The following is a 22166-nucleotide window of genomic DNA, read 5'->3' as shown; positions in this document are numbered from 1 at the left end:
AGTGCAGAGAGCACAAGAATACATACATGAGCTGCTGGAATACATAGAGCACAACACACATACCAATCTCTTGGCTGCTGGGGCCTTTCAAAGTCGCTGCCAAGCTGCCTGTTGAAGCTTCAGAACCTGCAGAGTGTAATGCTGGAATTCCCTCCACAGTAAACCAAGGTTATATATGTGTGTGTAAATAAAACCATATTGACACTACAGTCTCCGCTGTGCCTCATTTCTGAAGCAAATGCAAACCCTGGGTAAGCGCCTGAACCCCTGGGATCTCACACTGCTGTGACAATAGGGATAACATGGAGCATTAAGAGCTGGGCTGGGGAGAGTCTGGTGGTTTAGATTGAGAGGCACTGGGGTCTGCATTTGGTCCAGAAAAGTTCCCTGCCCCTGATCCAGTGTATCAGGAAGTCTAACCCTGCCCCACTTGTTTAAACTCTTCCAGAGGCAATGGCTAGCTCCAGACATCTTTCCTTCCTTCAGAGGCATTCAGAGGAAAAGTCTGGGGCAATTGGAGCTGCCTGTCTGCATTTCTGTGGAAGTTTTCCTCCCAGGAAATGAATATTTTGTTGCATTATGTGGGGTCAAATACGTGGTTTGGCATTTGGGTTTCGGACTCAACCTCTACCTTATTCTATGTTTGGGGAAAAGTTACTGATTTCTGTGCCGCCACCGCCAAATACCACTCATCTTGTGATGTTGTGCACAACAATTCTTCAATTTTTGAAATGCGAAGGAAGGGATCCTTATCTTATGGGTTGACTTTAGTCATAAAAAATGTTGTCTGGGTGCCTGGGGAAGATTTGTCATCGCGATCCTTGGGAACTCATACTCTACAATATATCTCACAGGAGTGAAAACTGCAAAACAAGTTTTATTAAATGCTTTGTTTATTCAGATATTGTGCAGCTTCAGTACAAAAGATGCAAGAAGGTTTCATAAGTTTCAAAGAAAAGCTATAATCTCACAAGCAACGTGGAAAGATTTTCATTTCAAAGAGCCAGACTGCAGTTTCCTGTTTCATAGTGTGGTCCAATACATGTCTACTCAGAAATCCCACTGAATTCAGCAGGGCTTACTTCCAAGTAAGTAGATCTAGGATGGCAGCCTCATGCTGCTGACTTCAGGCAAGATAATTCAGTAGAAGGCATACAATTTTGCTTCAGTTGGTTAGGCAGATTTGCATCAGGAAAGAACAAGACGACTTTCATCAAGAAGCAGATTCCAGAATAGCAACATTTTCCTGACTCCACCCCAGTGTTCCATTTAGAAAAAATTAGTTGTGGCCCAAAGAAGTGCAGCTTCTTCCATCACAATATTGTCATTTATCAAACATCTTATTGAAAATATGTAAAATGACAGGAGAAGGCAGGTAGAGCAACAATCCTATAAAACATCATTGTCATACCATGAAAATTAGGCCCACCACCCAATGAAAGTTCTCTTTGCCCAAAGCTATGCAAAGGTTGGCCTTGCTGAGTAAAGAGGAGAGAGGGAAACAATATTCTTCTATAAAATATTTTCCGTATCCGTTTTCCATTGATCTTGTTCCATGCATCAGAACTCTTCCTTTATTCTGGCTTAGCAAATCTACCGAGAGCAATGATGCTCTGGGTGCAATTGTGCCGGACGAAATGGAGGAAAGGACGGTCAGCCCGAATCTCCACAGGTTCCCGACGTGGACGCCTATCTTTGGGGCAAGGGACTGGCTCTGGTTCTTCACCACCCTCCTCATCAATCTCGATAGCAGCATCATGGACCAGCTGAGTCAGAGCCACGCCTTCTGTTGTGGTTGCTCCAGAGAAATCGGCCTTTTCGTGGTCAGTCAGATCCGGCAGATTCAGGTATTCGTTGGCTTCAATGCTCTTCTCTGAGCTGAACTTGGGAATGGCCAAATCCACCTCAATGGCCTTCAGATGACAGGACAAGTCAAGCAGATGCTCGTGGCTAAGTCCATCTTCCAGCTAGAGGAACACATAGAAGTTATAGTGATATCATTCCAATCCCAGATTGAATCAAAACAAGGGTGAATACAATAAGAAAAATATATCAACAGACTTTTTCCACACCAGTATTATTGAAATCGAGGGCCAGAGATGGATAAGGTGAATAAGGCCATGGACAGTATCATAGGAATGGAAAGACCATTTACCTGTTCAAGAGCTTCTGCACTGCAGTCTACTGGCAGCAGCAGAACGAAGGTCAGTTCATTGTTCTTGTAGGGGATCTCAACAACTTGGACTTGAACGTCGCATAGGTCAATTGTCCCTGCATTGTAGACTCCCTTCCTGTGCATCAGCTGCACGCTGTGGCATTCCTTCTGTGAAGAAAAGGAAAAAAGGAAATATTTAAAAAGAGAGAAGGAACTTAGTTTTCTTTGGGAAGTTCTTTCTTTCTTTCTTTCTTTCTTTTTTTCTTTCTTTCTTTCAGATCATGAGATTCGGCATTGCAAAACAAAAAAACAAAACAAAAAACACCTCCCAGAGAAAAAGAAAAGGGAGACAGCAGATTATTCTCTTTTGTAATTTCAGCAACAATCCTACTAAATTGAAATCAATTGGACTGGTATCAAGTGGCCAAATTAAACCCCATTGTTAGCAGTGGGGCTCTAGGACAGCTAACTCTAGTTTTGGGCCGTCATCTTCAACTAAAAGGGGTGATGACCGTCCAGCATTGCAGAGCCTTCCTTGCACCAAGTGTTTCAAGTGACCTCCATCAAGACCTCATTGGGGCAACTCAACACCAACACTAAATGTGTATTCTGGAAGTTACAAGGTACATTGTCTCTGCACAAAAGAAGCAAGGAAGCTAGGAATACGTTTCTAACTCACCTCATCTGCATGATGAGGGTAAAAGGGAGCTTCTTCTGTGAGCTCTTTGTCAAATTTCACTTCCCATTGTCCTTTGAAGAAGAGAGCATTCACCAGCAGGAGCTGAACAAGGCAATCAAAGCTGTCCTTGGGGAGAAGGTCCTTGATTTTACCTGGCAAAGAAATTGTTACGATGGGTTTTTGGGGAATGGGGGCATACAATTTGTAGTTCACGGTTAATGGAGAATAAATGGAACAGCTTGAATAAAGTACTTAATTATACCCTAAGTAGTCCTTTGCAACAGAATGGGAGCATTTAACTGTTTTTATAAGCAAATAAAATAGTATGGGCACCAGTTTATTGCAACAAATCAATCCTACCTTTCCTCATGTTTGAAGGAAAGCAGAGGTCACAGTGGGCTCTTAGCTTATTCTTGGAGAATAAGAAAGATTTAACTGGTTTTTTGAACCAGCATGAGAAGAACAAAGACCGGAGACCTCCCTATCATGAAAGTTATGTCAGGAAGAGGTCACTAGTGCATTCTGTGATCTTACCATGTGTACGGGTTTCAACCCAAAGGTTGATGAGTCTCCTCACTTCCTCAGGGGCATTATGGAAATCCACACCATCCACTTCAGTCAAGTACAGTTTGAGAGCACAGAAAACGAATTTCTGAACAGAACAAGAAAACATTGGATCCATGTATCAGTAAATATATAACAAAACAGAAAATGTCCAGAGTATTCTCTCGCATTTGAGTACTGCCTAATTCCCTTAAAGATTCAGTGCCTCTTTGTAGTTTCAGAACACTAAATTTTGCAGGTGGAGACTTTCATAGAGCAGATAATCATTACCGTAGCAGATCTCTCTGGTTGCCTGGGAATGAGGCACAAGTTTGACAGACACCAGTAGATGATGAATCCATTTATGGTAGAATACAGTCACTAGCAGGTTGCAATGTGCACTTGGTTCTCACAGTGCAGTGGAGCACCCATAGGGGCCAAAATTAGAGTTACCTGGATGAAGGCAATGTCCTTGTTTCCATAGAGCTTGTTGGCAAAGCTCAGAGTATAGTTGGCGCTGGGCTCATTAAGAGTCGCAAGGATTTTGCTGAATGCCGTATGGATTCCTTCAGGCTTCTCACACTCATAGCAAGGAACATCCTAAGGATTCAAAAAGAAGGAGGTTAATTCTCACAACACCTGGCTACTTATCTTCTTAAGGGTATTTCTTGTGAGAAAGAAAACTTACAAACTTAGCTTAAGCAACAAAGCTTGCTTGAAAGTCGACCTCAGGTATGCCTACTTTGAAGTAAACATTTATCACATCTGAATCCCTCCAGGCAGCCCAGCTCATCTTTCTTGTGATTTACTCAATTTTATGCTCACGGCAATGTTAGATGGGGGTTGATGGTGACTGACTCAACATCACCCAGTGAACTTCACATCTAAGCAAGAATTTAGCGGTTTCATTCCTACTTTCCTGTGGATTTTATCACAAGTTGTGTGGTATCATTTAGAATACTTAGAGATAACCCCCTAAATGTCTATTTGTGTGTGTGAGAGATTATTATTATTATTTTGATGAAACTCTCCAGATGTTTCACAACTTACGCGTCTAGGACAACGTGGCTCGGGCTCGGGCTCAGGGCAAGGAGCTGGGCGGTGAATGACTCGTCTCTTGTCACAAGGTTTAGGTTCAGGACGGGGTCTCGGTTTGGCACCACCAGCACCTTGGGTCTGCAATGAAGTTATAAAATGTCTGTATCCATAGGTAGTTCATTTCCAGCCCATTTACAATAAAGGAATAAGAAATGGTGGCATGAAACCAAATTTGTTTTTCAAACATCAGCCAATCCTTGTTCTGATGTTGCACTGATATCAGACACATATATTGATGCTTTAATCCTCCTTCATCCAAATATTTTGTTGCAAATATATTTATGAAAATGACATTTGCACTTTTAAGAGCTGATTCAGTGCTCAAGGCCCCTTTTCTTCCTTTAGAGATGTTTTTGCCCAACAGGCATGGAGTTGATGTTGAGATAACAGGAGATAATACTAATATGCAAGCTGGGTTCTTTGGGCAGGGGAGGAATACACCTCCAAGCGTTCTTCTACATACCCTTCTTAGTCTGGTTGTTGAATGTCCCAGGCTCCTGCTTCTGGGTTTGTCACACTCTTTCACTTCATCCCAATGCAGGACCTTGAATAAAATTGGAACATTGCTTCAGTTGCACAGGCAATAATATAACAGCAGGACTTATTATCCTGATATGTATGTCACATGACTCTTAGATCATATGTGACATTTGCAGGATGGATATCTTCCTGCATACTACTCTTTGAAATGATTCAACATGTTTGGCCCATGATATCTGAATCATGCTAAATTAATGATCCAAACATACATACAAACTTCAGGCAATCTATGGTTCTGCCTTGAGATGATAGAAACAAATCTCATATAGGATGAGAATTAAAGGAATCAAATCTTAAATTTAGTTCTCCACATTTTGCAACAGTTTGCTATTTTTTATTTATTTTTTTAAAAAAGATCCACATGAAAATTCACAAGCATTTTAGTGCGAAATTCTCCTAATAAAGCCATTTCAGATGCATTTTCTTTTACTAATGTACACATTTTTGCAAGCAGTTTCTCCAATACAATGCATGTTATGCTACTTTCGCTAATATCTGCATTTTTATGCAAATTTCCCCCTAATATATGATTTTTTGTAAATATTTTTACAAAACAAGTACAGGTAAGTACAAATCTATTTAAAAAGAGCTGTTTTTGGCTCATACATTGTTTTGAAAACTACAAATTTGGAAGATTCCATTTGGAAGATTTCCATTCCATTCAACCCAATTTCTCCTCCATGCCTAGTGATGCAATATTCTTTGATCTCTGCACATTTATGGGATTTTGTGCAGAGACGTTGACTGGGCTTATTACTGGATCAAGCCACAGTGAGATCATTTCTCAACTTGTATCAAATATGACCGGTGATGGAAAGGTATCTGCTAATGATGAGCCCAGTCTGAAGGCTGCATCTCTACTGCTTGATTAGACCCACCTTCTCGATCTGATCTGCTTGTTCACAACCAGATGCATAAGCGAGGAGACCCAGGCCTGCGGTGAGGTTCACAGGGGAGAACACAAGGTTGTCGCATGGGTGCTCAGTGGTCAACACTTTGAAAAAGTCAACTCCAAATTTAGCATTGGCTTCAGGCAGGGTGGTCATGATGGAATTCAAAAGCTCTGAGGGAAGACCAAAACAGCTCATCATTTCAGGATCCTTCAGAATACAGATATACTTGTTCCTACTTCTGCACTGCAATACATTCTATCACCAAACCCACAATTTTGAAGAACTATCCATGATAAAAGAACTGCTGTAAAGATGCACATCACCCAACACAAGGCTGCATGGATGCTTGAAAGAAGAGCTGCTTACCTTGGCTTCAGCTGTGATGATAGGAGTCTGGCAGGTGAATGTGATGCTCTCCTCCTGTGAGACGCTGGTATTTATACTGATCATCTCACACCCCCACAACCATTAAACTACTTTGTATTTTCTGAATCTGCAAAAAATTAGATTAATTCAAATTTACATAATGAAACCAGTACGATGCAAAAACTGGACATTTCTAATGATCAGAGGTAATTATCTTGGGTTGCCACATATACTCCCTATATGACTTTGCTTAATTATGTATACTTCATCTAGTGCAAAGTGCAGGCACAATGTGACACACCCTGTCAGCATTGGTGTATTGTCAGTGTGTCCCAAAGCACTCCAAATATCCCCTTGAAACTGTCCCTTAAAACCAAGTTTCCCCCCCAAGAGACTCCATTGAAAGAATGTGTGTCCCTAGAGCCAGGAAAGGCAGAGGGCTCCTTTCTTATTCCCCACACCACCCTACATGGGCTTTGAAAAAAATGTGTAAGAAATTGAAAATGACACAGCAGGACAGTGGGTATGAATTCACCACTGGAGGAAATGGTGAGGATCACTCGATTAGATGTTTTAAAAAATAGATTGGGAAAAATGTTTCTATCAGTCAAAATGGCTCAATGAAATGTCCGAGTCCAAAGGCACTATAGTTCCAAATACAATTCAAGATGCTGAGCGTGAGTGGCAGAGGAAAGCTGTTGTTTTTGAAGAAGAGAAGAAGAAGAAGAGTTTGGATTTGATATCCCGCCTTTCACTCCCTTTAAGGAGTCTCAAAGCGACTAACATTCTCCTTTCCCTTCCTCCCCCACAACAAACACTCTGTGAGGTGAGTGGGGCTGAGAGACTTCAAAGAAGTGTGACTAGCCCAAGGTCACCCAGCAGCTGCATGTGGAGGAGCAGAGACGCGAACCCGGTTCCCCAGATTACGAGTCTATCGCTCTTAACCACTACACCACACTGGCATATATGCCACCTTTCAAGAAACACCAGACTGAACATTGTTCAAAACAGAAGGCTGCATCAGTTGTAACTTTAGTTCTACCTATCTAGATTCTTTGTATGTTGTAACATCTGGAGAGCCATAACTTGCTATGTGCTTTTAGGGTTCACAAACTACAATCCATCCTGGGGTAGCATGTTATTCACATGGCTTAGAACAAAAAAAATAATCTAAAATATGACCAATGTCCCAAAGAGCAGTCAGGAAAAGCAGGCAGGACTAGGATAAATAAGCTGTTCTGTGATCTGCTAGAATTCACCCAGATAATTCATTGTGCCATGAACTATTTAATACATATGAGCTCTGAGGAGCATTTATGTTTCTGCTCTGAAGATCCTCATTTAATATTTTCAATCCCAATTCTGGGCACAAAGTAATGAAAGTAAAGAGAAGAACAAGAAGATACAAATACTACAAATTCATATAAACAGGTCCAATAAGCAAACAACAGATGATGTTATAAGGTAAAAAAGCAAAACTACAATGTCAGAAATTGAAGTTTCCAATATAACCAATCACTTATCACTAGTCAGTGACAGTGCAGCTGGAAGCATTTCCCATTTTATGGAAGGAAAAGGACATCTATATCAAGGAAGAAATCACTTGACTTAGATGGGAATTGACTGAAAACAGATTAATTCTACACCTTCGCCCAGTGTTGGAGGGAGTTTGGGCACAGCGAGTGTTAACTCATGTCTATGTCAGCAAGTGTCTTCTTAACTTTCCGAATTGTTTGGACAGTGTCATTATATGATTTAGTCACTAGGTGGCAATGGAGTTATTGATATCTAGCTGGGAGTCAGAAATTTCTCGTTACTCTTCAGTTCTTGTTTAAGAGAGACAAGTTGCTAGGCAAGCACTTCGTTAAGTAAGATGTCCTCTAAGCCTTCCATGGCAGGCTGGGCAGTGTGGGAAATGTACTCGTTTCTGCCACTGCCACCAAGCGAAAGCACAAGCAGGGGACCACCAACGGGAGGTGTGCTCCCTCCCCTATTATTTCTGAAGGAGGCTTCAAAGAACTGGATGCCCCAGCCTGCTTTCAATTCATGCTGTTCCTATATTTAAGAATTAAGAATTGCTGAATTTAAAGATTACTAGATCTCTAGCAGTTGGGTGTGGATGCAGTGGTGTAGCATGGGTTGCTGGTTGGACTGGGCAAGTGTTGGACTGGGCAGTTGGGGTGGAGGCATGTGCTGGGGGATGTGCACCGAACCTGTGAGGCACATGGCTCACATGGCTGCTGCTGCTGCCACTGTTGGTGGCGATGACCATGTGGCTTCTAGGCTTGGCGGCTCTGCTGCCTCCCGGCTCAGCCAGCCCAAGGGTGGAGCACACAGGCGTCCCTTCACTGGCCATGAGGAGAAGGATGCGTGACTCCAACCCCAAAGGCCTGGCCTGGGCACGGCTTGCCTCCGTGCAGCTCCAGGGAGTGGCAGGAGCTCAGCCATGGAGCTTTGATGGGTGAGCCTGTTTGCCTGGTTGCCCCTCTCTCAGAATTTTGCACTCTGCCCCCCATGCTACACCACTGTGTGCATAGAAATCAAGTCCTGCCCTCTTCTACCATTCTTACGGTTTTTGAATTGCTTTTTATCATATCCAGCTTATATTTTATTGCACTGTTTTTACATTCTTTATTGATGTAAATCATCCTGGAGCTTCATTAGTGAATGGTAGTATTTGAGATATAGAGAGAGCAGGTAGGGACATCTATATTGATGCTGATATAGGTCTTTATTAGCCTGTAAGCTTGGCCAGCTGTAACAGGGTTACTTCTTAAATGCAATCTTTTTAAGTAGGTCTCATAAGGAGGGCAGTGGAGAGGTCACCTACTAGGGCTAGTGGGGCACTGCTCCAACAAAATCAGTCTGCCTTCACTCAGCCCTCACCTGTCTTTCATACAACCAGTGCAGGTGTGGCACACCCTGCCAGGCTCTTCCTCTTTACTCCCAGTCTTTCCTGTGTACAACTTACCCAGGAGGACAGGGGGGGGAATGAGAAATGAGTTGGCTTTGTTCACCATTGGATCTGGCTCCATCAACCAATTGCCTACCTGTCTTCTCCACCAGTTCCTCTTTTTAAAAAATCATTTTTATTGATTTTCGAATAAAAACAGCCAATCCCGATATCCGAATCATAATCCAATTAAAAATAAAAAAACTAAAATAAAAAAACAACCAAATTATAATCCAAATTGTAATTATTATTTTTTCTGGGCTCCCCATAGTCTGGACCTCTGAAGCATATCTCCAAATCTTTGTTCCTGCCTCTTCTCGTTGTTTTCATGTTTTCCGCTTTCTGATCTTAATACTTTAAAGTTCTCCGTCCCTGGTGACTTCTCCACCCGTTCCACTGAGCACTAGCCGCCGCTGGTGGAGGGGATAACAGAAGGCAGGAACTGGTCTACAAAAACACAGCAAGCCTTTTTACAGTGTTGACCTAGAAGGGGGAAAATCTGACGGCAAAATATCTTGGACCGCCATTGAACAGCTCCTCCCCTCTATAAATTTGCAGACCAGATCACTTTTAACGAACAGGTAGTGCCCCAGGTGTAGGCCGCTTAAATGGGGCAAGGGGCAGATCTGAGGGAAGCCTACCTGCTCCATCGGCTCCACCCCCTGGCACGGCCCAAGGCCCAGCCAGCATCCCCATTTGACAAAGCAGGGCACAGGCTAGGATCCAGTTCCTGATAGGGGACAGGGGCTTATGCCCCCACCGCCTATCAGGAAGGGGCACTGAAGTTCAAGTTCCCTCACCGAGGCCCCCAGTGAAGCCTCTGTCATCCTGCAACGCCACCGCACCAAGAGGGGTGAGCGGGCTTTTAAAAATATCTCAGGGAAATGGTTCGTGGAATTTGAGTGTCTCATGTAGCTTGAACCTTTCCCAATAGAAGCCACTGAGCAATGACACCAAATCTCAACTACATCCACCAGTGCTATTTTGCCAGAAAAAGAGGTGCTGGAACAACCCCTTGTTCTCTTATAATGGCAATGGCTGCCACCTGAGAGGGCAAGTTCTGGCTGAAGAAGTCCTGACACCCACTCTCCTCAATATCTTGGCACCACCAAGATGTCTCAGCCTCTTCCTCTTTCAAACGATTGGAAGCATGGCTATGACTGGAAATTCGTTTTACTTAGAAAAATGTTATAATTGCACATCAAAGTCTCAGTGGACGGTGACAGTGATAACTGCAGTACTAGGAAATGGGTGGTTTACAGGGTGGTTTACATTTTTTTTGTGATCAAAATTGCCCCTACACACGGGGTATTCTCAGATATGGACTGCATTCGCACTGACCAGTTTGTAGTAGGAAAACATAGATTTTTCTCAATCCAGAATCATTTATACTCATCCTCAACAGCTGCTTTCAGTCTAGAATGATTCTAGATCCCACCCTCCACAAGAGTGAGTGGTAACTTATTGCAGGTTTGAAAACCCTCCCCTTATTCATGCCTTTTCCTTCCTGTTTATGCCCCAGGTGAAGGAAGAAGGAAGTGGCGATTGCGATACTGGCATGTAGCCACCCACAATGACATGGTGCAGGTGTAGATACACCTCCGCCCTCATTGACGAACCCTGTACCTCTGTATTCAAATGGACAAACTGCAGGGTAATGCAAAATCTAATCCTGTTTTGTTGGGTGAATTTCAATAGATGAGGCTGGAGGGTGCAGACAAGGTGCTTGGATTGGACCCTTGCTCCTCTTGGAAGAGGAGACAGCTGCCTAGGCCATGGAGGTGGTCAATGCCAAGAGGGGGTGGTTCCTGCTTGTTTGAAGAAAACAAGACCACTTCTTAAGAAACTATCCCCAGAGTCTAAGAACCTAATTGCCAGTCAGCTGCCAACCTCCCTCCTCTGGGCAAGGTTCTTCAGCAGGTGGTCACTGACCAGATCCAGGTGCTCTTGGATTTTCTAGATCCATTTCAATCAGGGTTTTGGCCTGGCTTTGGCACAGAAACTGCCCTGGTCACCATATATGCTGAGCTCTGTTGGGAGACAGACAGGGGCAATGTGTCCCTGTAAATCCTCCTTGACCTCTCAGCAGCTTTCAATACCATCAACCAATGTATCCCCCTGGAGAGGCTATCTGAGTTGCGAGTGCTTTGCAGTGGTTCTGGTCCTACTTGGATAGTTGTCTTCAGCAGGTGATGCTTGGGGAGTGTTTCTCGGCACCATGGGACCTTCCATGTGGGGTCTCTCAGGGCTCAATTTTATCCCCTGTGTTGTTTAATATCTACATGAAGCTGCTGAATGGAGCCATTCAGTTTCAGAGTGTGTAGTCAGCAGTATGCTGATGACATATGGCTCTATTTCTCTTTTACATCTACAGGTGTGGCAGTGGATGAGTGGGTGTCATGCTTTTGTAATGGACTGGATGAGAGCCAATAAACTGAAGCTAAATTCAGATAAGACATAGGCACTGTTAGTGGTTGGTTCCCTAGACCAGATGGGTGGAAGACTGCCTGCTCTTGAGGGGTTACACTCCCTCTGAAGGAGCGAGTACACAGCTTGGGGGTGCTCTCCTAGCCACTGCTGTCACTGGAGGCTCAGGTGGCCTTCTGTCAGCTTCATCTGGTGGTCCAGCTATGCCTCTATCAGTACGGGGATAGCCTAACTTCTGTGGCCTACGGTCTGGTAACATCCAAGCTGGATTACTGTAATGTGTTGCACAGTACGTGGGACCACCTCTGAAGATGGTTTGGAAACTTCAGCTGGTGCAAAATGCAATGGCCAGATTGCTCACCAGTTTGTCGTTGTTGGCATCCATCTGTCTCGAGAGACAATCGAGTGTGCCTCTGGGAGTGAAGTTAGACCGCTGAGGTAGCAGCACCAAAGTGACCTCCCTGGGGCACAAGCCTGGGCAATGTGTATGGAGGTCTTGGCTCCCCTTTTGGCCTCGCTGATGTGGGCCAAAGGAAAGCAGAGCAATGCATTTGGCACCAGCTTGGCTGCAGCAGTTCCCAGGAGCAGTTCCTACAAGGTGCCATCCAACCACCTTAGGGACTCCACTCCAGATTTGTGTAGGGTTTACCCCTTAGCCTTTCCTCCTTCCAGAGATGTCCTCCAAAACAACCAGAGTTTTCCTTCTTCTCTTAGATTGACTACCTTCCCAGGTTGAAGAGCCTCATCTGCCCCTCGCTTCCCTCTACAGCACATGCAGAAACTGCCCTCTTGACTGTTGGCCCCACTATTGGCTTCATCCCCTCAGTCTGCCTGAGTCTCTCATTGCATGCATATTTGCATGGGTGTGTTATTTGGGGAGTCTGAATGTGTGTGTTACATGCATCAGTTTGTGTTGTGGGTGTGTGTTGCTGGCTATATTTGTGGGTGGATCAGAGCAATTTTTAGCAAGTTGTGTTGTGTGGGGTATTTCTGTGCAGAGGGGAGGTGTTACATGACAGCTTTTGTGTGAGGGGTTTGGGAGTGTTGCCTGGTTGTGTTTGTTTATGTATTTGGGGGCAGGTGTCTGGCAATGTTTGCTATGGAGGAGGGCGGTGTTGATGGGTTTCTGTACAAACTTTTACCTCTGGGAAATGGATACTTTTTAATATAATAATTTTTATTAATTTTAGCATATAAATTACAATACATACCACAGAACTTCATCACTTATATAATCTTTTTTTTTTTTTTTTGGACTTCCATCAGCACCTCTTATGATCCACCATTTTGACCACCTTTTATGCATTTCTTAAATTCATATTGCCTTTAATTGTTTTAACTAACCATCCTTCCCCTTATCCATTTTTGCAATAATTCCAATAATACTCCTCACAAAACTACTTGCAGACCTACAAGCATACTCTGATCATCACAAATACTTTTCAAATAGTCTGTAAATTTACTCCAGTCTTCTGTGAATTTCTGGTTCCGACGGTTTCGAATCCTTCCTGTTAGTTTATCCAATTCTGCATAGTCCATTAATTTCATCCTCCATTCTTCTTTCGTCGGTAGTTCTTCTTGCTTCCATTTTTGGGCCAATAACAATCTTGCTGCCGTTGTTGCATATAAAAACAACTTACAGTCCTTTCTATTTATATCACTTCCTACAGTGCCCAGTAAGAATGCTTCTGGTTTCTTTATAAATGTATATTTCAACATTTTTTCCATCTCATTATATATCATCTCCCAGAAGCTTTTCACCTTTTTACATTCCCACCACATATGACAAAATGTTCCTTCTTCTAGGAAATGGATACTTTGTGTGCTATGTTGAGTCAAATATGTAGCTTGGCATTTGGATCTCCGATCCAACCTCTGCCACATCAAAGTGCTGCACGCCCGGCCATGACTGAAAATTCCTTACTAGATTGATACACGTTGCCCAGATTCTGAATTGACTTGGAATGTTCCTATTGTATTTTGCTAAGCTGTTGGAATGGAGGAGAAATTTGATAAACTTCTCATTTAAACATAAACCTACCAACTTTGCACTTTCTGAAACAATATTTGAACCAAAACACAGGTACTCTTTGAAATTTGCATTTCTCTGAATTTTGCAATGCAGTTAACCAGGCAACTAGTGTGTACAAAAATGCGTATATTAGTGGAAACAACATACAAAAATGAATTTTATTAGGGAAATTATGTTTGCAAAAAATGTGTATAGTAGCAAAATAACAAACAAAATGTAGGACAAATTCACACTAAAATGCTGGCAAATTTTCACTTAAAAAAAAAAAAGAAATTGAAAATTGCTGCAGAAACAAAGTGGAGTTTAAGACTGGAAATATGAGAAACTGGCAGAACCAAAACAGGCAGGACAACTCATCCCTACTAAGAACAAAAAGCTTTCTGCTTTCTTAGAGATTACCTCAGCATTGCAAAGGAAAGTATGTTCATCTCTCAACTTTTTATTTAATTCACTATGTGAATTCCCCCCCTGTGGCATTTGCCCTCCTAGGCAAACATGCTGGGTCATAAAGAAAGGGTTAAATGAGAGTGAAGTGATTGGCCAGTGGGAACCCAAGGGGAGGAGTTAGAGTTAGTGTTTTTAAGCAGTCAGTCAGGTGTTAGAAAAGAGAAAGGGAAGATAAGTCTGTGGGTTGGGATAGTTTGATGTGAGAGAGTGAGAGAATCTGTTAAGAGGAGTCAGATAGACAGTTGGGATAATCAGTTAGAAGTTATTAGGAAGTTTTAGGCCGGTAAAAGAAACTAAGATTAAGAAACTTACAAGAAAAATTATCTGAAACAATAAACTTGTTAATGCTTATAAAATAAACTTGTTTATTTGGTTTAATGTTAACAACTGTCTGGACTCCATGTGTACCTGGGAGAAACGGGTTGGTGGCAGCGGGGAAGCAATCACAGTGGTGGCACAGGGATCAATAGACCACCAAACGTCCGGGGACCCTGTGTGATTGCCACACACCCCTTCCCATGTTTTGTATGGGATTTCAAGTGATAGTCTGACTGAGTGTTTTGAGTGGGGACAGGGCTTCATGCTGCCCAGCTGTCTTGTGTGGGGTATCTTGGAGGGGAGCAAAATGCTGCAAGGCTGCATTTGTGTAGGATTTTTGGAGTGGTTGGGAAGAGGGAGTGCTTGGCTGTGTATAGAGGGAGCATCGGAATGAAGGTGATAGTTCTTGGTTGGTGTTTGGGGGTTTGGGAAAGGGGGGGTGTTGTCTGGCTGTGATTGCGTAAGTGGTTGGGAGTGTTCCTGGGCTATGTTTTTGTGGGGTTTTCTCAGCTGGAGGGAAGGTTGTTCCTGGCTGTGTTGGTATGCAGTTTGTGGGGTATTTGTGTCCTTGTGTGTGTTTTTTTCAGAAGAGTATCCTGGCTGGGTTCGGGTAGTCCTTTTGGGTGGGGCAGTTCCCTGTTTGGATTTGATATCCCACTTTATCACTACCCTAAGGAGTCTCAAAGCAGCTAACAATCTCCTTTCCCTTCCTCCCCCACAACAAACACTCTGTGAGGTGAGTGGGGCTGAGAGACTTCAGAGAAGTGTGACTAGCCCAAGGTCACCCAGCAGCTGCATGTGGAGGAGCAGGGAATCGAACCCGGTTCACCAGATTACAAGTCCACTGCTCTTAACCACTACACCACACTATGTTTGGATGGGTGTGGTGGGTATTGCGTGACTGTTTTCGTATAGGTTTATTTTGGAAATGTTGCTTCCCTGTGTTTGGGTAGAGATTATTTTCAGGGGGGCTTGACTGACTGTGTTTACATGGGGCTGTGGGGTCTTGTCTAGCCGTGTTTAAGTTGAGGGGGGGAGCAGAACTGAGGGTTGTTTGCGTGGCTATGTTTGTGTGTATTTCTAGCTGTATTCCTGTGTCTCAGTTTTTGGATGTGGATGGGGGATTCCTATCTTATAGTTTGGCTTTAGAACACTAGGTGAGGCTTAAAAAAACTGTTGTCTGAGTACCTTGGGAAGACTTTTAATCACAGCTCTTGAGAACCCATACTCTACAATACACCTCACATAAGTGAAAACGACAAAACAACAATGTTATTAAATGCTTTGTTTATTGAGATATTGTGCAGTTCAGAAAAAAAGATGCAACAGGGTTTCATAGGTTTCAAAGAAAGAGTATAGTCTCACAGACATCATAGGGGGGGGGGAATCAGTTTGAGGAGCCAGACTACAGTTTACTGTTTTTGTACTGCAATGCTATATGTGTCTACTCAAAAGTAAGTCCCACTGAATTCAGCAGAGCTTACTCAAAGGTAAGTAGGTGTAGGCTGGAATCCTCATACTGACTTCAGGGAAAGTAATTCAGCAGAAGGCATACAAATATGTTTCAGTTATTCAGACAGGATTGCAACAGGAATCAACAGGAAAACATTCATCAGGAAGCAGATTCCAGAGTAGTGACATATTCCTGCCTCCAGGCTCCATTCTGCTGTCAACTGTAGCCCAAAGAAGGGCAGCTTCTTCCATCACAGTGCTATAGTAGCACGGAAAACTGCATGCCCTGAATATTGCGCTTCATGCAAGACCTTAAGGGAAAGAAGCTCTCTTCCATTCAGAATATAGACTTTTCTGTTTTATCAGCTGTTCTGATTACCTAGATTTCTGTTTAAGAACTAGGACAATATTCAGCACTCAGGAGGCAAGATTTTCCTCAAAAAGTTGTAAAATAGGCGGAGAAAGAATTGCAGACAGGTAGGACAACAGCATCATTATCATACCATGAAAATTAGGCCCACCACCAAATGAAAGTTCTCTTGGACCAAATATCTGCAATGATTGACATTACAAAATATGAGGCAGAGAGGGGAAAATACTAGGTTTTTTTCTATAAAACATCTTCCATATCCGTTTTCCATTGATCTTGTTCCATGCATCAAAACTCTTCCTTTATTCTGGCTTAGCAAATCTACCGAGAGCAATGATGCTCTGGGTGCAATTGTGCTGGACGAAATAGAGGAAAGGACGGTCAGCCCGAATCTCCACAGGTTCCCGACGTGGACGCCTATCTTTGGGGCAAGGGACTGGCTCTGGTTCTTCACCACCCTCCTCATCAATCTCGATAGCAGCATCATGGACCAGCTGAGTCAGAGCCACGCCTTCTGTTGTGGTTGCTCCAGAGAAATCGGACTTTTCGTGGTCAGTCAGATCCGGCAGATTCAGGTATTCGTTGGCTTCAATGCTCTTCTCTGAGCTGAACTTGGGAATGGCCAAATCCACCTCAATGGCCTTCAGATGACAGGACAGGTCAAGCAGATGCTCGTGGCTAAGTCCATCTTCCAGCTAGAGGAACACATAGAAGTTATAGTGATATCATTCCAATCCCAGATTGAATCAAAACAAGGGTGAATACAATAAGAAAAATATATCAGCAGACTTTTTCCACACCAGTATTATTGAAATTGAGGGCCAGAGATGGATAAGGTGAATAAGGCCATGGACAGTATCATAGGAATGGAAAGACCATTTACCTGTTCAAGAGCTTCTGCACTGCAGTCTACTGGCAGCAGCAGAACGAAGGTCAGTTCATTGTTCTTGTAGGGGATCTCAACAACTTGGACTTGAACGTCGCATAGGTCAATTGTCCCTGCATTGTAGACCCCCTTCCTGTGCATCAGCTGCACGCTGTGGCATTCCTTCTGTGAAGAAAAGGAAAAAAGGAAATATTTAAAAAGAGAGAAGGAACTTAGTTTTCTTTGGGAAGTTCTTTCTTTCTTTCTTTCTTTCTTTCTTTCTTTGACAGCATGAGATTCGGCATTGCAAAACAAAAAAAACAAAACAAAAAACACCTCCCAGAGAAAAAGAAAAGGGAGACAGCAGATTATTCTCTTTTGTAATTTCAGCAACAATCCTACTAAATTGAAATCAATTGGACTGGTATCAAGTGGCCAAATTAAACCCCATTGTTAGCAGTGGGGCTCTAGGACAGCTAACTCTAGTTTTGGGCCATCATCTTCAACTAAAAGGGGTGATGACCGTCCAGCATTGCAGAGCCTTCCTTGCACCAAGTGTTTCAAGTGACCTCCATCAAGACCTCATTGGGGCAACTCAACTCCAACACTAAACGTGTATTCTGGAAGTTACAAGGTACATTGTCTCTGCACAAAAGAAGCAAGGAAGCTAGGAATATGTTTCTAACTCACCTCATCTGCATGATGAGGGTAAAAGGGAGCTTCTTCTGTGAGCTCTTTGTCAAATTTCACTTCCCATTGTCCTTTGAAGTAGAGAGCATTCACCAGCAGGAGCTGAACAAGGCAGTCAAAGCTGTCCTTGGGGAGAAGGTCCTTGATCTTACCTGGGAAAGAAATGGATATAGTAGGTTTTCTTAAAAATAAAAAATATATATATTCAGATTTTAGTTATAATATTACACTGTATGAGTTAGCATAAAACTTCTAACTCACTATTTATAGAAGATAAATTAAGCAACTTGATAGATGAAGTACTTAATTATACCCTGAGTGGTCCTTTGCAGCCGAATGGAGGTATTTAAATGTTTTAATAAACAAAATATTATGGGCACCAGTTTCATTTGTTTTGATAATCTGACCTTTCCTCTGGTTTGGAAGAGAGTAGAGGCTATTCCACAATGGGCTCTTAACTGATTGTCGGTTCAGTAAGATTTAATTGGTTCCTAGTTTGCAGAATAAAAATCATGACCTCCCTGTCATGAAAGTTATATCAAGAAGTCATTGGAGTGTGCTGTGGTCTTACCATGTGTCTGGACTTCGACCCAAAGGTTGATGAGTCTCCTTACTTCCTCTGGGGCATTATGCAGATCAGCGTTCTCCACTTCAGTCAAGTACAGTTTCAGAGCACAGTAAAGGAATTTCTGAACAGAACAAGAAAACATTGGATCCATATATTATCCATAATCACCTTTCTCATTTGGGAATTTTCCAATTGCTGCCTAATGCCCTCAGAAATTCAGTTCCTCCCAATTCCTCCCAATGAGTGGGGTATAAATATAATACATAATAATAATAAAAGCAACAGCAACCACCACCACCATCACTGGATTTTGTAGGTAAAGCACTTTGTAGAGCAAGTAATTGTTATCATTTCCTCTGATGGCCTGGGAATGAGGCACAGCTTTGACAGACACCAGTAGATGATGAGCCCATTTATGTAGAATACAGTCAATTGCAGGTTGCAATGTGCACTTGGTTCTCACAGTACAGTGAAGCACCCATAGGAGCCAAAATTAGCATTACCTGGATGAAGGCAATGTCATTGTTTCCATAGAGTTTGTTGGCAAAGCTCAGGGTATAGTTGCTGCTGGGCTCATTAAGAGTCGCAAGGATTTTGCTGAATGCTGTATGGATGCCTTCAGGCTCCTCACACTCGTAGCAGGGAACATCCTAAGGATTCAAAATAGAAGGTTAATTCTCATGACACCTGGCTGCTTCTTAAGGGTTTGTCTTGTGAGAAAGAAAATCTATACCCTTATCTCAGGCAGGAATGCTTGAAAGTTATACTGAACTCAGGAATGCCTACTCTGAAGTAAACGTTTATCACATCTGAATCCCTGCAGGCAGCCCAGCACACCTTTCTTGTGATTTACTCAATTTTATGCTCACAGCAACGTTAGATGGGGGTTGATGGTGACTGACTCAACATCACCCAGTGAACTTCACATCTAAGCAAGAATTTAGCGGTTTCATTCCTACTTTCCTGTCGATTTTATCACAAGTTGTGTGTACCATGTAGAATGCTTAGAGACAGCCCCCTAAATTTTAAATAAAAAATAAAGAAAAAATCATCTAGATGAAACTCTCCAGATGTTTCACAACTTACGCGTCTAGGACAACGTGGCTCGGGCTCGGGCTCGGGCTCAGGGCAAGGAGCTGGGCGGTGAATGACTCGTCTCTTGTCACAAGGTTTAGGTTGCTCTGGTTCAGGGCGGGGTCTTGGTTTGGGGCAAGTTGGCTCAGGCCTGGTTGGCTCAGGACGGGGTCTTGGTCTGGGGCAAGTTGGTTCAGGCTTGGTTGGCTCAGGACGGGGTCTTGGTCTGGGGCGAGTTGCTTCAGGCTTGGTTGGCTCAGGACGCGGTCTTGGTCTGGGGCAGGTTTCAACTTTTTCTTGTGCCTGCAATGAAGTTACAAAATGTACGTATCCATAAGTAGACTCATAGAACTCTATAGTTTTCCCAATGTTGCACTGATACCACAAATGAGAAGCCACAAATATACCACAAATAATTGCAGGCTGTATTCCCCATTCAACTTAAGGAGGGGCAGTTAACTTCACATCTGAAAATTTTGTTTCAAATGTATTTGTGAAAGTGACATTTGCGCTTTCATTGATTGACTGCTCGCTGCCTCTGTTCTTCCTTCAGATATGTTTCTTCCCAACAGGCATGGATTTGATGTTGAGATAACAGGAGATAATACTAATATGCAAGCTGGGTTCTATGGGCAGGGGAGGAATACACCTTTATCCAAGCGTTCTTCTACATACCCTTCTTAGTCTGGTTGTTGAATGTCCCAGGCTCCTGCTTCTGGGTTTGTCACACTCTTTCACTTCATCCCAATGCAGGACCTTGAATGAAATTGGAACATTGCTTCAGTTGCACAGGCAATATTATAACAGCAGCACCTATTATCCTGATATGTATATTAGGGACGATTCACATGACTCTTAGATCATATGTGACATTGGCAGGATGGATATCTTCCTGCATACTAATCTTTGAAACAAACTTTAGGCAATCTATGGTTCTGCCTTGAGATGATAGCAACAAATCTCATATAGGATGAGACCTGAAGGAATCGAATCTTAAATTTAGTTCTCCAACAGTTTGCTATTTTTTTAATCACAAGCATTTTAGTGTGAAATTCTCCTAATAAACCCATTTTTAGATGCATTTTCTTTTACTAATGTACACATTTCTGCAAGTAATTTCCCCAGTATAATGCATGTGTTATGCTACTTTCACTAATATCTTCATTTTTATGCACATTTCCCCCTAATATATGATTTTTTGTAAATATTACTTTTACAAAATAAGTACAGGTAAGTACAAATCTATTAAAAAAGAGCTGTTTTTGGCTCATACATTGTTTTGAAAACTACAAATTTGGAAGATTTCCATTCCATTCAACCAAATTTCTACTCCATGCCTAGTGATGCAATATTCTTTGATCTCTGCACATTTATGGGATTTTGTGCAGAGACGTTGACTGGGCTTATTACTGGATCAAGCCACAGTGAGATCATTTCTCAACTTGTATCAAATATGACCGGTGATGGAAAGGTATCTGCTAATGATGAGCCCAGTCTGAAGGCTGCATCTCTACTGCTTGATTAGACCCACCTTCTCAATCTGATCTGCTTGTTCACAACCAGATGCATAAGCGAGTAGGCCCAGGCCTGCGGTGAGGTTCGCAGGGGAGAACACGAGGTTGTCGCATGGGTGCTCAGTGGTCAACACTTTGAAAAAGTCGACTCCAAATTTAGCATTGGCTTCAGGCAGGGTGGTCATGATGGAATTCAAAAGCTCTGAGGGAAGACCAAAACAGCTCATCATTTCAGGATCCTTCAGAATACAGATATACTTGTTCCTACTTCTGCACTGCAATACATTCTATCACCAAACCCACAATTTTGAAGAACTACTCATGATAAAAGAACTGCTGTAAAGATGCACATCACCCAACACAAGGCTGCATGGATGCTTGAAAGGAGAGCTGCTTACCTTGGCTTCAGCTGTGATGATAGGAGTCTGGCAGGTGAGTGTGATGCTCTCCTCCTGTGAGACGCTGGTATTTATACTGATCATCTCACACCCCCACAACCATTAAACAAGCCTGAAGTTCTAAACCTGCAACCATTTCATTAAACCAAATTTACATAATAAAAACAGTGCGGTGCAAAAACTGGACATTTATAATAATCAGACCTAATTATCATGGATTGCCACATATGCTTCAGATATGAGTTTGTATAATTATGTGCACTTCATCTACTGCAAGCAGCAGATGGATTATGACATGCCCTTTCAGCACTGAAGATCTCCATGTATTGGCAGAGTGTCCAAAGCACTCCTGATAATGACTCTCGAAACTATCCCTTAAAACCAGTATTTTCTCCCAAGAGACTCCAGTAAAAGAATGGATGCTCCTATAACCAGGAAATGCTGAGGACTGCTTTCTTATTCCCTTCATCACGCCACCACTTCACTTACTGAGAAACATCTCATACACACGAAAGCTCATACCAATAACAAACTTAGTTGGTCTCTAAGGTGCTACTGGAAGGAATTTTTAAATTTTGTTTCACCTCCAAGTATGAGACAGTGACAAAACTCCTAAAACCATCACAGCTTCTGACTTGATCACAGGGCGTCCCAATTTCCCCCAGCCAGTGGATGGGGGCTATGGAAGCAGCTCCTGGAGCAACAGTGGATTTGGGAAGAAGGCATGAGGGCTCCTTCCTAAAGCCTAGTTAGTGTTTGCTAGGCTTTGGGAAGAAGGTGGATG

At 42.8% G+C, this 22166-nt stretch overlaps 2 protein-coding genes across 4 annotated transcripts; both read right to left on the bottom strand.

The window, feature by feature from the left end:
* Positions 1-875: 875 nt before the first annotated feature.
* Positions 876-6324, bottom strand: LOC310767090 (serpin B3-like). Of its 2 annotated transcripts, none has more exons than XM_083623963.1 (9): positions 6275-6324; positions 5894-6078; positions 4939-5019; positions 4428-4553; positions 3831-3977; positions 3369-3486; positions 2835-2986; positions 2156-2323; positions 876-1967 (listed from the first exon to the last, which is right to left on the bottom strand). In XM_083623963.1, the coding sequence occupies exons 2-9, from the start codon at positions 6059-6061 to the stop codon at positions 1575-1577; spliced, it is 1353 nt and encodes a 450-aa protein (XP_083480089.1). In that variant the 5' UTR covers positions 6062-6078; positions 6275-6324; the 3' UTR covers positions 876-1574. The 2 variants fall into 2 exon arrangements, with proteins under 2 accessions (XP_083480089.1, XP_083480090.1); XM_083623964.1 differs by having other exon boundaries at positions 2156-2320.
* Positions 6325-15723: 9399 nt separating this feature from the next.
* Positions 15724-21432, bottom strand: LOC310767079 (serpin B3-like). Of its 2 annotated transcripts, none has more exons than XM_083623929.1 (9): positions 21383-21432; positions 21002-21186; positions 20146-20226; positions 19483-19773; positions 18900-19046; positions 18400-18517; positions 17829-17980; positions 17157-17324; positions 15724-16968 (listed from the first exon to the last, which is right to left on the bottom strand). In XM_083623929.1, exons 2-9 carry the CDS (start codon positions 21167-21169, stop codon positions 16576-16578), a joined length of 1518 nt encoding a protein of 505 aa, XP_083480055.1. In that variant the 5' UTR covers positions 21170-21186; positions 21383-21432; the 3' UTR covers positions 15724-16575. The 2 variants fall into 2 exon arrangements, with proteins under 2 accessions (XP_083480055.1, XP_083480056.1); XM_083623930.1 differs by having other exon boundaries at positions 17157-17321.
* Between the last annotated feature and the right edge of the window lie 734 nt (positions 21433-22166).

This window comes from Podarcis filfolensis (genome assembly GCF_964270895.1).
Source record: "Podarcis filfolensis genome assembly, chromosome: 7".
NCBI classification, from domain to species: Eukaryota; Metazoa; Chordata; class Lepidosauria; order Squamata; family Lacertidae; genus Podarcis; species Podarcis filfolensis.
This window is presented reverse-complemented; position numbering and strand designations above follow the sequence as displayed.